Consider the following 15,839-nt stretch of genomic DNA (forward strand, 5'->3'; position numbering starts at 1 on the left):
AGTTGTTGTTTTGTGTAGTTGTGGGTTAAAGCCTGGAAATTTGGGATGCCTTTTGGAATTCCAAAGCAAATTCCAAAAGGAATTGTTGCTTTGTGTAGTTCCCTACCTGGTAGTACCACTGTGGGTAAAGCCTGGAAATTTGGGATGCCTTTTGGAATTCCAGAAGGAATTGTTGCTTTGTGTAGTTCCCTACGTGGTACCACTGTGGGTAAAGCCTGGAAATTTGGGATACCTTTTGGAATTCCAAAGCAAATTCTAGAAGGAGTTGTTGCTTTGTGTAGCTCCCTAGGTGGTTCCACTGTGGGTAAAGCCTGGAAATTTGGGTTGCATTTTGGAATTCCAAAGCAAATTCCAAAAGGAATTGTTGCTTCATGTAGTTCCCTGCGTGGTACCAGTGTGGGTAGAGCCTGGAAATTTGGGATGCCTTTTGGAATTCCAAAAGGAATTGTTGCTTTGAGTAGTTCACCTGGATCGCTGGCAGTGCCTTCCTCCAGCCCAGGATGCTCCAAGCTTTATCCAGCCTGGCCTTGGGCATTTCCAGGGATGGGGGAGCCACAGCTTCTCTGGGCAGCCCCCCTCATTGTAAAACAATCTTTTATCTTATTTATCCATTTATTTATCTTCTGGTTTGTCAGACGCTGGGTGGGAAATGCAACGAGTTGGAAGGAGAGTTCAATTAATGCAGCTGCATTAATTGGAATAATCATCTCTCCTACTACAAGGAGACCAGACCTGGTCCCTGACTGTGCTCTGATCCTTTCTCCCAAAATGTTGCTTAACCCAGGTCTTTGAGCTGCCTGCTGGAGAAGGGCAGGGGTGGAGGGCAGAGCAGCGTGTTCCACCCAGCTTCAGGGGACTGTTAAAGCTGAAATAGCCCTGGTGAGCTTCTCCCATCATCCAGCAGCAGATGGATAAGGAAAAGTCCCCGAGTGACCCCTCCAGGGTCACTGCAACTTGTGCAAAACCTGGGTTGTGGTCACCTGGAGAGTTCAAGGCCGTGCCAGGGCATCTCTCCTGCAGCTCCTGCTCATGGACTCAGCGAGGTTGGAGAAACCCTCTGAGGCCATCGAGTCCTCACAGCACTGCCAAGGCCACCTCTGGCCCCAAGTGCCACTTCCACGTGGTTTTCATATTCCTGCAAGGATGTGACTTCACCCCCTGCCAAGGTTTAACAGCCCTTTCCAGGCAGAAATTCCTGCTGCTGCCCACCCTGAGCCTGCCCTGGCCCAGCCTGAGCCCATTTCCCCTTGTCCTGTCCCTGTTCCCTGGAGCAGAGCCCGACCCCCGCTGGCTGTCCCCTCCTGTCAGGAGCTGTGCAGAGCCACAAGGTCCCCCCTGAGCCTCCTTTTCTCCAGGCTGAGCCCCTTCCCAGCTCCCCCAGCCCCTCCTGGGGCTCCGTTCCCTTCCCTGGACACGCTCCAGCCCCTCCAGGTCTCTCCTGGCAGGAGGGGCCCAGAGCTGCCCCCAGCACTGGAGGTGCCCCAGGGCACGGGCACTTCCCAATCCCATCCCTGCTCAGCAGCTCGCCCTTCCTGCACCTGGTAAAATGGGATATTTGTGGATTTATTCCATTTTTCTCCTTCCTGCTGTGGGGTAGGACTGAACGTGTCTTAGCTTCCAGCTGCCTGGCACAAGGGTGGTGCTGCCAGCCCAGGTGCTGCCAGCCCTGCCCTTCACATTTCTCACCCCTGCTCGTCCTGTGCTTTCTTTCAGACCATTTCAATTGTCTACATAGTGACAGCCTTTGTGGGAGTTGAGGCCTGGTATGCACCTTTCCTGTTTAATTTCTTATATAGAGACCTATTCACTGCAATGATTATTGGTAAGAAACTCCATGTTGAAGCCTGTCTTTTAAAACTTCACCTTTTTTTCCCAAACCCCCTGCTAATGACCTGCTAACACTGCTCTGTTTGCTGCCCCGGGCTGTTGTTGAAGTGACTAACTGAGGGTGTTCTCACAGCCCGAAAACCTTCCCCAGGATTTCAAAACAGGGTTGTCTCCTGCAGAGTTATTTTGGAGAACTTAACTCTGCTCTGCCTGAGCTGACTTCACTCCAGAGAAGCTTAGTTTGTCCTCAGCGAGAGCCTGGGGGTAAAACCAGTGTGGTAAACGCAGAGTTTCCAGGGGATAAAGCCCAGTGTGCAGGGGGTGGGTGGTGGGACCTGTCTCTCAGCGGAGCCTCCCCAGCCTTGGGCTGGTTTGGAGGGGTCAGGACATTTTTGTTGTGCTGCTCTGGGGCACCCTCTCACCCCAGAGCCCAAACACTGCGTGGGAGGGAGGTTGCAGCCATGGAGGTGGGTGGGAGCTCTGCTGTTTGGGGATCTTGCTCTCCATCCACCCACCTAAACATTACATAATAATAATAATAAAATTGGAATAAAGGCCCAGCCTCGCTCTCCTGTGAAAATCAGCCTCTGCAAAGGGTAGAGCCCATCTGATGTTGTTCAGTTCCACTCCTAAATCACAAGTTCTGCTCAGTTTATTTTCTGTGTCCCTTCAGGTGTTCTTTGTCAGTGCTTAATTTTGAGTTAATTGGTGTGTTAAATGTACTTCTTGCACTTTTATGGGGTGGATGTTCCCAGCTCTCCTTTGACAGCCGTGTGACTTAACATGAATAATGAATGTGTTTTTCCTGTATGAGAAATTGAGCCCAGTTCCCACACGGGGGAGAGGAGCTGGGTTATTAAAGCAGGAATATTTCCAGCTCTGTTCACACACCTTCTGCTGGATAAACAGGGAGGGAGCTGTGCTGGAATATCGCGGAATAGTGTTGATGGTTCTGATTTAGGTCAGGATTTTTCAGTTATTTGGGTGCTTTGTGTCATTTATCCAGTTAAATAACAACTTTTTGGCAACGTGGCCACTGGAAATGTCAGCTAGAGAAACAGCAAATTGCCTTTCTTGTGAAAACTCTTGTGCCCAGCCATGTCATTTGAGGAGTGTGCACTCATGTCTCATTAGAGTTGTGTTATAATTAAGCTTTGTCACTGTTTAAAGCACAAAAAAAGCACAAAATTGAGCTCCTTATTGCAGCCCTTTCAAATGGAAATGTCTTAAACTCACAGCAGACTTTAACTTTTAATTGCAGCTCTTGGGCCAGACTTGGGAGCAGCTACTTCCAAACGTGCTGAGCTATTCCTGGGGCACCAGGAACTATTTTAGTGCAGGGAACTTTGAGGAGAGCCCAGCCAGAGCCTCCTGTTTGGGGTGCATGGGGTGTCCCCTCTGCCCTGGGGCACTAACACGGCACTTTTCTCTTCTCTTCCAGCCTGTGCCCTCACTGTGACCCTGCCCATGAGCCTGTACAACTTCTACAAGTGAGTTTTGTAGGATCTCAGGAGGGTTTGGGTGGGGAGGAAGTGGGAAATTCCTCCAGTGCCACTCCCTGCCATGGGCAGGGACATCTCCCACTGTCCCAGGGTGCTTCAAGCTCTGTCCAGCCTGGCCCTGGGCACTGCCAGGGATCCAGGGGCAGCCATGGCAGGGTCTCACCACCCTCCCAGGGAACAATTCCTAATTCCCAATATCCCATCCATCCCCACCCTCTGGCTGTTGGAAATCATCCCCCCTTGTCCTGTCCCTCCATCCCTCTGCAGCACCCTTGGGACCCCTGCAGGTACTTCCTGCAGGCAGCCCCAGGGATTTCTCAGTCATTCCATCTGTTTTCATTTCTCTGCTTGTGTTTCAGGGCCTATAAAAACAACACCTTGAAGCACCACTCCGCGTACGAAATCCTGCTGCCCCTGGTGTCCCCGGTGCTGCTGTTCCTGCTCTGCACCACCTGGATCTTCCTGTCCCCCACTGACATCCTGGAGGTCCAGCCCAGGCTCTTCTATTTCATGGTTGGAACAGCCTTTGCCAACATCTCTGTAAGAGCTGCTGCTTTATGCTTGAGGAAGTGGAGAATTGGTTAAATTGAGTTTTCACATGTTGCTGTGAGCAGCAAAGTGCAGATGGGAGAGGAGTTCCTGCCTCCTTTTGGGGATAAACTTAAAATGGGAGGACCAAATTTTTGGTCAAAATTTAATTTGGCTGCATAGTGGTAGAACCATGGGATTGTTAAGGTTGGAAAAGCCCCCTGAGACCACCGAGTCCAACTGTCCCCCATCACTGCCAAGGTCACCCTGCTCCATGTCCCCAGATGCCACATCCAGAGGCCTTTTAAATCCCTCCAGGGATGAGACTCCACGACTGCCCTGGGCCTTTTCCAATGTTTAATTTCTGTTTAACAGAAATTCCTGCTGCTGCCCACCCTGAGCCTGCCCTGGCCCAGCCTGAGCCCATTTCCCCGTGTCCTGTCCCTGTTCCCTGGAGCAGAGCCCGACCCCCCCTGGCTGTCCCCTCCTGTCAGGAGCTGTGCAGAGCCACAAGGTCCCCCCTGAGCCTCCTTTTCTCCAGGCTGAGCCCCTTCCCAGCTCCCCCAGCCCCTCCTGGGGCTCCGTTCCCTTCCCTGGACACGCTCCAGCCCCTCCAGGTCTCTCCTGGCAGGAGGGGCAGAGCTGCCCCAGCACTGGAGGTACCAGATCACACCAGTGACCATCCCCTCTGCTCTGGGGACACACAGCTGTGGCTCCCCGTGCCCACAGCAGGCTCAGGCTCTGTCCTTGTCCCCTCAGTGCCAGCTGATCGTGTGCCAGATGAGCAGCACTCGGTGCCAGCCCCTCAACTGGATGCTGCTGCCCATCGCGGCCGTGCTGCTGCTGGTGCTGTCCGGGCTGGCTCCGGGCAGGGAGACGCTCCTGCTGTACCTGCTGACAGCCTTCCTCACCCTGGCACACATCCACTACGGAGTGGTGGTGGTAGGTGACAGCTCCTGGGCTGGGAATGCTCCGTGTGAAACTGGGAATGCTCCGTGTGAAACTGGGAATGCTTCTGCGGGAATTTGGGTTCCTTGTGAGAGCCTTGGGAAGGTTGCACGGGGTTGGAAGGAAGGAAGGAAGTGCACAGGATGTGGCAAGGGGCTGTGCTTCCTTTGGGGTGTGTCAGCTGAGGTGGAAACCGAGCACAAAATCCTGGAATAGTCTGGGTTGGGAAGGACCTCAGAGCCCACTCAGTGCCACCCCTGCCATGGCAGGGACAATTCCACTGTCCCAGTGCTCCCAGCCCCAGTGTCCAGCCTGGCCTTGGGCACTGCCAGGGATCCAGGGGCACCACAGCTGCTCTGGGAATTCCATCCCAGCCCTGCCCACCCTGCCAGGGAACAATTCCCAATTCCCAATCTCCCACCCATCCATCCCTCTGGCACTGGGAGCCATTCCCTGTGTCCTGTCCCTCTGTCCCTTGTCCCCAGTCCCTCTGCAGCTCTCCTGGAGCCCCTCCAGGCCCTGCCAGGGGCTCTGAGCTCTCCCTGGAGCCCCTCCAGGCCCTGCCAGGCCCTGGAATCTCCACTGAGGTCTCCAGGGTGCTGGGAGAGGCAGGCTGGAGTGGGGATTTTGCTGCTGGGGGAAGCAGCAGCTCCAGGGCCTCCCCTCCTGCTGTGCACAGCTCCAGGGGTTGCTCTCCTCCTCATCCTCTCCCTGCCTCCCTGGGCTTTGATTAACAAATTTGGAGAAGCCCAGAGTGCCACTGGGAAGCTGCTGAGCAAGGAGGACAAGGGCCACACGTCCCAGCTGAAGTGGGGACACCCTCCTTCCCCTGGGAGCCCCAGTTCCACCCCGGAGCCTGTGGAGTCCTGTCCCAGCTGTAATTACAGCCAGGTCGCCTTGTCTTTCCAATTAGTGTAATGAGGCTTCTGTGCAAGAAGGATTTGAGTTACTAAGAAGCTTAAATAAATTTGGTCTTGGAATTACAGCTGGAGAAGGGGCTGAGCTGGTGTAATCCTCCTGCCCATCCCCTTCCAGGAGATTCCCAGGGCTCTGCCTTTCCCAGCTCCTCTTGGCTTTGAGCCCAAGAGCCTTTCAGGGCTTTGGGATTGGGGCATAATCCCAAACTGCTCTCAATTTGGCAAGAATGATTGGGATTAAAGCCTCTGCCCTGAGTGTGTCAAGCTCAGCCTCCTTTTGCAGGAAGTAAATGGTGCAGCTCCCACTTTGAACGGATTCAGGAATATTTTATACAGATATCCGAGATGATCAAATTAATTTAAACAGAATAACAAAGGAGAAGGGTAGAAACCCTGCAGGCCTGGGCTCAGCATTCCCAATCCTGCCCCTGGGTGGGGGGAAGGAGAGGCTGAGCCTGCTCCAGGGTGTTTTTTGGGAAGGTTGGGAAGTGAGCAGGGGCTGGAGGAGTGGAAGCAGTGTCTGGGGACAGGGACAGGGACAGGGACAGGGCTGGGCAGGGGTGGGGAGGGAACAGGCAGCAGGTCTGGGGCTCTGCTGCTCCTGCCTGGGAGGTGGGATAACCCCTGGGATTCGGGATAGCCCCTCGGGATATGGGATAACCCCTTGGGATATGGGATAACACCCCAGGATCCGGGATAACCCCTTGGGATATGGGATAACCCCTTGGGATATGGGATAACACCTGGGATCCGGGATAACCCCCCAGGATCCGGGATAACCCCTTGGGATACGGGATAACCTCTTGGGATATGGGATAACCCCCTTGGATCCAGGATAACCCTTTGGGATCCGGGATAACCCCTCGGGAGCCGGGATAGCCCCTCAGGATCCGGGATAACCCCTTGGGATATGGGATAACCCCTCGGGATCTGGGATAACCCCTCGGGATCTGGGATAGCCCCTTGGGATATGGGATAACCCCCCAGGATCCGGGATAGCCCCTGGGATCCGGGATAGCCCCTCGGGAGCCGGGATAACCTCCCAGGATCCGGGATAACCCCCTTGGATCCAGGATAGCCCCTTGGGATCCAGGATAACCCCCCCAGGATCCGGGATAACCCCTCGGGATCCGGGATAGCCCCTCGGGAGCCGGGATAACCCCCTCGGGAACCGGGATAGCCCCTCGGGATAACCTCCCGGGATCCAGGATAGCTCCCCAGGATCCGGGATAACCCCCTTGGATCCGGGATAACCCCCCAGGATCCGGGATAGCCCCTCGGGATCTGGGATAAACCCCCGGGAGCCGGGATAACCCCCTGGGAGCCGGGATAACCCCCCAGGATATGGGATAACCCCCTAGGATCCGGGATAGCCCCCCGGGATCCGGGATAATCCCCCGGGATCCAGGATAACCCCTCGGGATCTGGGATAACCCCTCGGGATAACCCCCCTGGATCCAGGATAACCCCCCAGGATCCGGGATAACCCCTCGGGATCCAGGATAACCCCTCGGGATCCGGGATAACCCCTCGGGATAACCCCTGGGGATCTGGGATAACCCCTCGGGATCCGGGATAACCCCTTGGGATATGGGATAACCCCCCAGGATCCGGGATAACCCCTCGGGAGCCGGGATAGCCCCTTGGGATCCGGGATAGCCCCTTGGGATCCGGTATATCCCCTCGGGATATGGGATAATCCCCCAGGATCCAGGATAACCCCTCGGGATCCAGGATAACCCCTCGAGATCCGGGATAAACCCCCAGGATCCAGGATAACCCCTCGGGATAACCCTTCGGGATCCGGGATAACCCCTTGGGATCCGGGATAACCCCTTGGGATATGGGATAACACCTGGGATCCGGGATAACCCCTTGGGATAACCCCCCGGGATCTGGGATAATCCCTCAGGAGCTGGGATAGCCCCTCGGGATCCAGGATAACCCCCCGGGATCCAGGATAACCCCCCAGGATCCGGGATAACCCCCCGGGATCCGGGATAACCCAGCCCACGTCTGCCCGGTCCCCAGGTGAGCCAGCTGAGCCGGCACTTCAACATCCGTCCCTTCTCGCTGCGGAAGCCCACCCCGGACTGACTGGGGGCCGAGGAGGAGCAGACGGGCCTGCGGGCTGCGGGAGGACTGTAAATACCTGCTGCAAACAAATGTAAATATTCAGCCATCACCACGGATCAAACAGCCCCGGACAGCGCCCAGGACACGCGGGAGCCGGGCCGGGGCGGCTCCTGCTGCTCTGCCATCCCTGCGAGCTGCCAGCTTGGGATTTTGGGTGGAGCTGGAGGAGGAGGAGCCTTCCAGGGCGCTCTTACTGTACCTTAGACCAGCTGAATGTTCCCAGAGAAGCCTCTGAGTCCGGCCCTCGCTGCTTGGGGACACAAAGGCTTTACCTGAGCAAAGCACCTTGGCCTGACACCAAAACCACCACAGCTGATTCCTCCAGGGCAGGGGGATGTCCTGGAGGTCAGGGTAGCTCCTGGCTGTCCCCAGGGCTGCTGGCTGCACAGCCCCTGTGCTGGGCTGGGACTTTGGGAGCAGATGGTGACACTTCTCCCACCTTCTGTCCTGCCTTCCTGCTTTTGGGCAAACACATGCTAGCACCTCTGTTGTCTTTTTTGGGTTTTTTTTGGGTTTTTTTTGTTTTTTTTTTTTTTTGTTTGTTTGTTTGGTTTTTTTGGGGGTTTTTTTTTGTTTTTTAAGGGGAAAAAAAAAGACAAGCCACTCAAAACTTGTAGTTCAATCCTAACTGGGGGGCTTGGAAAATCAGGGCACAGTTTCCCATAGGAAACTTCTGCACGTTGTGTGGTGGGACCACACCTGGACACGTTCCTGTGTGTCCCTGTGTGTTCCCAGTCTGGGAACGGGGTCTGGGCTGTGGAGGGTGGCTGAGACTACAGATCCAGCCTCTCCCCATTCCTGCCACCATGGATTTGGGTCCTTCCCTGCTGCCTGAGCCTCTTGTCCACAGCCAGGAGCAGCCTGGCCCTTCCCAACTGCAGTTCCAGCACTGGGAGAAGCACCTGAAGCCCTGTGTTGCTCCTTCAGGATGTTCCCAGGGGTGGGAACCCTTCAGATCCCCCTCTCTTTGTCCCCAGCACCCGCGTGTCTCATCCAGGCATCTCTTTCGTTTACTGTCCGCTCGTCAAAGACGTCTTCGCGTTGATTTTATTTTTTAATTTGTTTTTATAATTGACTCGGAGTGGGGTGGTGAAGACTGAACGCTGATTTTCTTTCCTGTTGGCTCGATTCAAACGAAAACCCGTGCTTGAATGAAGAGTGTAGCTTAAAGCCAGGCTCTGGAAAGGCTGCATCCGGAAGAGAACAAGCACAGATCCTGCAGGTGGAACCTCCGTGGGGACAATTCCTTCAGACACCGATTGTGGGGCATCACAGCTTGCTCAGAGCAGTCTCCTTCTGCAGGGGAAGCCTTCAAGTTAAGTGCTATTTAATGCTTTTTCTGTTGGAAATGGGAATCACCATCACACCAAGACTGGAAGCCCCGAGGCTGAGCTTGGTCAGCCCCTGGGCACCTCCTGGTCAGCCTCTGGTCATCCCTTGGTCACTTTGCTCAGCCCCTGGTCCCAAAACAGCCCGTGAGGAGCAAACTGGGCCCTTGCCAGGGCTGCCATCCCTCGTGGGAGGCTCTGGATCTCAGGGCTGCGAGAGGGGACCGATGGTTTTCAGAGTTTATTTAATAAAATAGCTTCCTCCAATCCATTTTACTGATGTTGTACAGAAAAAAAAAAGAAAAAAAATCCAAACAAAACCCTCCACGGACAAATTACTTGGGCTGCACCTGAGTTTTTGACTCCTGCTATTTAATGAAATAGAATTATGGAGATAAATTGAAGTCCTGCTCGCACAGAGGGAATCTTCAGCTTCCTGTGGGACTTGTGCAGATAGCAGAGTTGGGCTGGCAACAGGGAAAAATGTGGGTGTTGGATGATTTTTCTGTCTAGTTTTGTGTTTGCCCAAGCAGGGGACAGCTGAGCTGAACTCTGGGCTCCCAAACCTGTCACCTGCCTTGTCCTGTCTCTTCCATCAGTGGCCCCTGAGGACTTGGGATGCTGCTGAGGCTGAGCTTAAATCTTGGTGTGTGGGAAGAACATCCCTCTCCAAAACTGGAAGTGCTTCCTCTGCACAGGCTTTATCTTGGGGCAGTTCTGGCTCTTTGGTGCCTTAATTTATTGCACCTTGAAAGTAGAAAAAGAAATCTCCTTAAAGCAGCACTGGGGTTTGGGCTGGCTGGGGGGTTCTCCTTGGGCTCTTAGAAATCCAGTGATTTCTGCTCCTGGATTCTGAGAGGGGAATAAAAACAAAGAGACCAAACCCTGTGTGGCAGCTGAGAACCAACCCTTCTATTGCCCACCGTGGGTTTGGGTCTTGGGAATTAATAATTAAAAATGGGGAATTAAGAATTCAAAATGAAAATAAAAATAAAATAAAATAAAAATTAAAAATGCTCCTGGGTAACAGCCGCTGAGGGGGATGTTCTGTGCTGGTTGGGCTCTGTCCTTGCCGTGGGTTGTGCTCCTGGGGATGGAGAGGGCAGGTCCTGGCAGCTCAGCTCCTCCTGCCCGCTGCCCCAGAGCTGATCTGTGTTGTCTCTTCTTCCAGGGATGTGTTGCTCCAAGTCTGGGACCCTCCCAGGGATCCAGGGGCTGGGCACAGCTGCTCTGGGCACCCTGTGGGGGGAACAATTCCCAATTTCCCATCCAGCTCTGTCCCCTGGGCACAGCATTCCCTGGGTGCTGTCCCAAATCCTCTCCAGCTCTCCTGGTTGGTCAGGGTGGGGTTTGGCCCCAGGGAAGGGGTGATTTTGGGAAACCAGCCTTGGCTCCTCCTGGTTTTGCCCACCTCTACCTCTGAGCAGTGGCTGAGGTGACACAGAGGCTGCTCTTGGTGGGATGAGGTGACACAGAGGCTCCTCTTGGTGGGACAAGGACAGGATGAGAGGAAATGGCCTCAAACTGTGCCAGGGGAGGTTCACGTTGGATTTTGGAACAATTCCTTCATGGATAGGACTGTCCATCCCTGGCACAGCTGTGCAGGCAGGGGTGGAGTCCCCATCCATGGAGGGATTGAAAAGCTACGGGGATGTGGCACTTGGGGACATGGGACAACACTTTGGCCTTGGTTGTGCTGGCAGTGGTTGGGCTCCGAGGGCTTTTCCAGCCCCCTGATTCCACGGGGACAATGTTTGTGGAAAAGACCCTCTGACCCATCCAGGTGTGGCCAGACCTGGCTGGAGAAGTCCCCAGGACAGCCACCCATCCCTGCCCCAGGAGCAGAAGTTTTTGGGGTAATTTGCCTCAGCCCACAGCACCCGTGGAGCCAGTTTGGTCAGAGCTGGTTGGAAACCTCAAAATCTGCCCCCATCCCTCCCTGCCAGCAGGGACACGGCCCCGCTCCTGTCCCTGGGCATGAAGGGGACACTGGTGCTGTGATCCCCGGTGGCTTTCCCAGAGTCTGGGGGTTCAGGTACTGCAGTGGGTGTGAATTCCAGTCTGTTCAATGCTACTGCTGAAATATTTATTGTGTTTAAGCCAAACGGAAAACGAATAAAGGTCAGTAAAGAATGAAATTTTTCACACCTTTTATGGGTGTTTGTCTTTTCTTTCTGCTGGATGGGGTGAAGAGGAAAAGGTGAAGCAGGGAAAGGGCTGGAGGGCAGAGATGGATTCATCAAGTGACAAATTTGGGTGGGAAGGGACACTCAAGATCAGCTCATTCCATGGGCAGGGACACCTCCACTGTCCCAGGGTGTCCCAATGTCCAGCCTGGCCTTGGGCACTGCCAGGGATCCAGGGTGGGCACCCTGTGCCAGGGCCTGCCCACCCTGCCAGGGAACAATTCCCAATTCCCAATCTCCCACCCAGCCCTGCCCTGGGGCACTGGGAGCCATTCCCTGTGTCCTGCCAGGGAACAATTCCCAATTCCCAATCTCCCACCCAGCCCTGCCCTCTGGCAGTGGGAGCCATTCCCTGGGTCCTGTCCCTCTGTCCCTTGTCCCCAGTCCCTCTCCAGCTCTCCTGGAGCCCCTCCAGGCCCTGCCAGGGGCTCTGTGTGGGAATTTGGGACCCTGGCAGGGGTCAGGAACCCCCCTGGACAGAGCCCCCAGAGACACTGGCTGTGATCTCTGTCCATGGAAAAGAGTTTTCAATCTTACAGGATGAATTACAAGCTTTGAATGTTTGATAAGAGTAATAATTAGTGTGGCACGGGTGCAAAAGTAAAATTTTAGGATTCTAGATGAAGGATTCAAAGGGGACAAGATGGAGGAAATTGGGTGTGTTTTGTCCTTTTTCTCCTTCTTCATGCCCTCCATGTTTCACTGCGGTGTTGGCATTTTTCTGTTGGTTCAGGCTGGGGACACACTGTCCAACGTAGGTGACAGATATTGGCACGTTATTGTAAATCCAGCACAGGTAGTTTGTGGTATTTAATGTTTGTACCATCCCACTGAGGGCAGAGCCCCACACGCTGCCCTGCAGGACAGAGCTGCGGCAGGGCAGCAGAACATGTTAGAGATAAACAGAATAAACAACCTTGAAACCAGCACAGACCAATTATGGCTTCTGCTTTGGCAGTGGGGCTGACAGACAGAGACTTTCTACAATCTCAGAATCATCAATACCCACAGATCCAACACAGCACCTTTCTCCCCTGTCAATATTTACTTCCCAATGGATATCATGACAGGCTGACAGTGAAAGGGGCACTGGAGAAGGGCAGGAAGAGGCACGGATCCTTGGCAGCAGGAGGGCACAGGGAGGTCTCCTGGGGCACAGTGATGCTGTGAAATGCCACCTCCTGTTTCCTCAGGGCAGCAGGATGGTGCCCTCCCAGCAGCAAAGGGAGGGAGGGAGGGAGGGCATCACCTCTGCAAAGCCATCCAAGGAACAGGGAAGGCACAAAAGTCTGGAGCAGCACCAGAAGTTCTCTCTCCAAGCAGGACATGAATGTGAAAAGGTGCCAAGCCATGAGCTCCAAAGCCAGTTTTGGAGAGGCTGGGAGAGCTGGGGATGTCCAGCGTGGAGAATGGAAGCTCCAGGGAACTCTGAGAGGCTTTTCCAGAGCCTAAAGAGCCTCCAGGGACACAGGTGGCAGCAGCTGTGGGTGAATCTGTCCCGAGAGCAGCGGAGGAGCTGCAGGCTGGTGGCCTGTCGGAACCCAAAATGTCCCTCAGACATTTTCAGAGGTTCCAGGCCTTGGTCAGAAGCATTTTAGACCCTGGCAGGCAGCTGAAAACAGCTGTGATCTTGAGTTTGAACCATGGAATGAATTACCAACTTTGAAGGTGGAACAAGCAGTCACAGAGGGTTAGATGGTATAGTAAAAGTAGTCACAAATTAGAGGGTAAAATTTTTTAGTATTGTACAAGGGGGTTTTAACACCTGTACAGGGGGGTTTTACTTTGTACAGGGGGGTCAGGAGTTCTAAGATGGAGGAAAGTGGGCCTGATCCTGTTCTTCCTCCTTCTTCTTCCTTACCTCCATGTTCTTGGTGATGTTGGCATTTTTCTATTAGTTTAGGCTGGGGACACACTGTCCAACGTAGGTGACAGATATTGGCACGTTATTGTAAATATAGCACAGGTAGTTTGTGGTATTTAATGTTTGTACCATCCCACTGAGGGCAGAGCCCCACACGCTGCCCTGCAGGACAGAGCTGCGGCAGGGCAGCAGAACATGTTAGAGATAAACAGAATAAACAACCTTGAAACAGCACAGACAAATTATGGCTTCTGCTTTAGCAGTGGGGCAGAAAGACAGAGACTTTCTACAATCTCGGAATCACCAATACCCACAGATTCCGACAGTGGCCAGCCCTGAGCAGATCCCCCGTGCCCTGCACCGTGTGTTTCCCCCCAGAATAAAGCCAAGGTATATTTATTTAAGCGATGCCTCCTCCTCCCTCAGCCTCTCCGCAGCTCCCCCTAAGCGGATTGCTGCGGTAGGTGTAATGGAATTAAGGGATTTTTATTGACAATGGGTTTTGGCAGCACACCGGGTGTCTCTAATTAGTTTTATCTAGATAGGACAACGTGAAGGATGTTTTTGGTTGTATTTTTAAATTTTTGAATTAGTTATATAAAGTGTCTAACATCACATAGTTTCTATTTTAATATTATGTTATAGCTTCAAAACTATATTTACTAAACAATTTAAAATAGATTAATACAGCACCGCTTAAAAGAGATTAATACAGTCTAACTTTCCAACACATTTAGTATTAATGTTAATATTTGCAAAGAGCAAGTTTTTTATTATTTAATATGAAAATCATTAATGTTATTTTAATGCAATATGCATTTTTCACACGCAAGGGGGGTAAACTGTGGGAGGATCCCTGGAGCAGCAGGCTGGAGTTGGGCAGATCCAGGGTGGAAATTTAAACTGTAGTGATTTCTCTGCGGAGCCAAATGCTGTCTGTAGCACACAAAACCATCATCCTCAACTGCTGTGCCAAAAAAGTGGCCATAAACCACCCCCCACCACCCAGACAGAGTCCTGGAGCCCACCCCAGTACAACAGTGATGCTGCTCCAGGAGCAGAGACCCTGAACGGAGCAGAGCCTCTGCTGCCACACCCGTGGAATTCACATTCTCTGGACAGACAGACACAGTTCTGTCTCTCAGGATTGCACAGGGAGAAGAAGAGAAAACAATTTTTATCTCTGCTCCTTTGTTTTGCCCATGTGGAATGTGGTTGGAGATTGTTCACCTGCAGGGATGGCTGGGTTGGATTCTGGTGAAGGTTTTTTGGGGTCAATGACCAATGGATCCAGCTGTGGCTCGGGCTCTCAGCAGCTGGGTTGGATTCTGGTGAAGTTGTTTGGGGTCAGTGACCAATGGATCCAGCTGTGTTGGGCTCTCAGCAGCTGGATTGGATTCTGGTGAAGGTTTTTTGGGGTCAGTGACCAATGGGATCCAGCTGTGGCTCGGGCTCTCAGCAGCTGGATTGGATTCTGGTGAAGTTGTTTGGGGTCAGTGACCAATGGATCCAGCTGTGTTGGGCTCTCAGCAGCTGGATTGGATTCTGGTGAAGGTTTTTTGGGGTCAGTGACCAATGGGATCCAGCTGTGTTGGGCTCTCAGCAGCTGGGCTGGATTCTGGTGAAGGTTTTTTGGGGTCAGTGACCAATGGGATCCAGCTGTGTTGGGCTCTCAGCAGCTGGGTTGGATTCTGGTGAAGTTGTTTGGGGTCAGTGACCAATGGATCCAGCTGTGGCTCGGGCTCTCAGCACAGAGTCACGAGTTTGTAGTTAGATGGGTAAGTAAGAAGCAAGTACGTAGAGTAGGATATTATCTCTTTAAATAGTATATTAATGCAATATAGGATAGTTTCAATAACAGTATCCTTCATCCTTCTGATCTGGAGCAGACATCATCATTTCTTCCTGCACCCGGGGTTCGCCGCATTTTTCCGATTCACACCCCCTGCCCCGGTGCCACCCCTGTCCCCTGCCTGCCTGCAGCACACAGAGCCCCAGTCACCCCCAGCTGTGGCTCCCTGAACACAAAGCAGGCGCAGAGCAGTCCAAACCAACTCCTTTATCAGCAAAGCCTGAGCAGGAGCGGCTGCCCTGGACAGAGACACAGCACTGACCTTCCCCCCTCACACAGCCCCCGAATAATCAGGCTAGCCCAGAGATTTGAGGCTGTGAGGGGAGGAATATCAGGAGATGGCAAAGATTTCCAAAAGAGGCTCTTACCCCAAGATATTTTGGTGCAGCTCTCTTTATTCTGTGATGTCCTTGTGGAGAGCGGGGCAAAAAGAGCACGAACAGGAAATGTCAGGGGTCTATATAGACTTTGGACAGGGTGGGCTTCTCTGGATCTCCGCCAACCCCGTTGGGGCAGGAAGGAGGGTCCAGGGTTGTCTTGATCAGAGTCACAGGGTCCTGGGGAAGGGGAAATAGAACGCCCATGAGCTCAGTGTAACACAGCACCTCTGAGGCAGGGAGGGAAAGCGCTGCCTGAGCCCCGGGGCGGCCGTGTCACGGCTTTCCTGAGCCCGCAGGCACAGCAGCTCCTGCTGGAGAACGGCCCCAGCTGATCCAGGAGGCTGCAGTGAGGGAGGCAAGGATGATGCCCA

General features: G+C 53.4%; 1 protein-coding gene across 2 annotated transcripts in view; it reads left to right on the plus strand.

The window, feature by feature from the left end:
- SELENOI (selenoprotein I) overlaps positions 1 to 11,333 on the plus strand; it is a 37,148-nt gene extending 25,815 nt beyond the window's left edge. Inside the window, exons 6-10 of one of the 2 annotated variants that reach the window (XM_030269780.4) lie at positions 1,714 to 1,822; positions 3,269 to 3,317; positions 3,689 to 3,869; positions 4,617 to 4,799; positions 7,754 to 11,333. In XM_030269780.4, the coding sequence (XP_030125640.2) occupies positions 1,714 to 1,822; positions 3,269 to 3,317; positions 3,689 to 3,869; positions 4,617 to 4,799; positions 7,754 to 7,870 (639 nt within the window). In that variant the 3' untranslated portion in view covers positions 7,871 to 11,333. The remainder of the gene's footprint in view (positions 1 to 1,713; positions 1,823 to 3,268; positions 3,318 to 3,688; positions 3,870 to 4,616; positions 4,800 to 7,753) is intronic. The other variant, XM_030269782.4, reaches the window with a different exon arrangement.
- Positions 11,334 to 15,839: the final 4,506 nt, after the last annotated feature.

This window comes from Taeniopygia guttata, chromosome 3 (assembly GCF_048771995.1).
Source record: "Taeniopygia guttata chromosome 3, bTaeGut7.mat, whole genome shotgun sequence".
In the NCBI taxonomy this organism is placed as follows: domain Eukaryota; kingdom Metazoa; phylum Chordata; class Aves; order Passeriformes; family Estrildidae; genus Taeniopygia; species Taeniopygia guttata.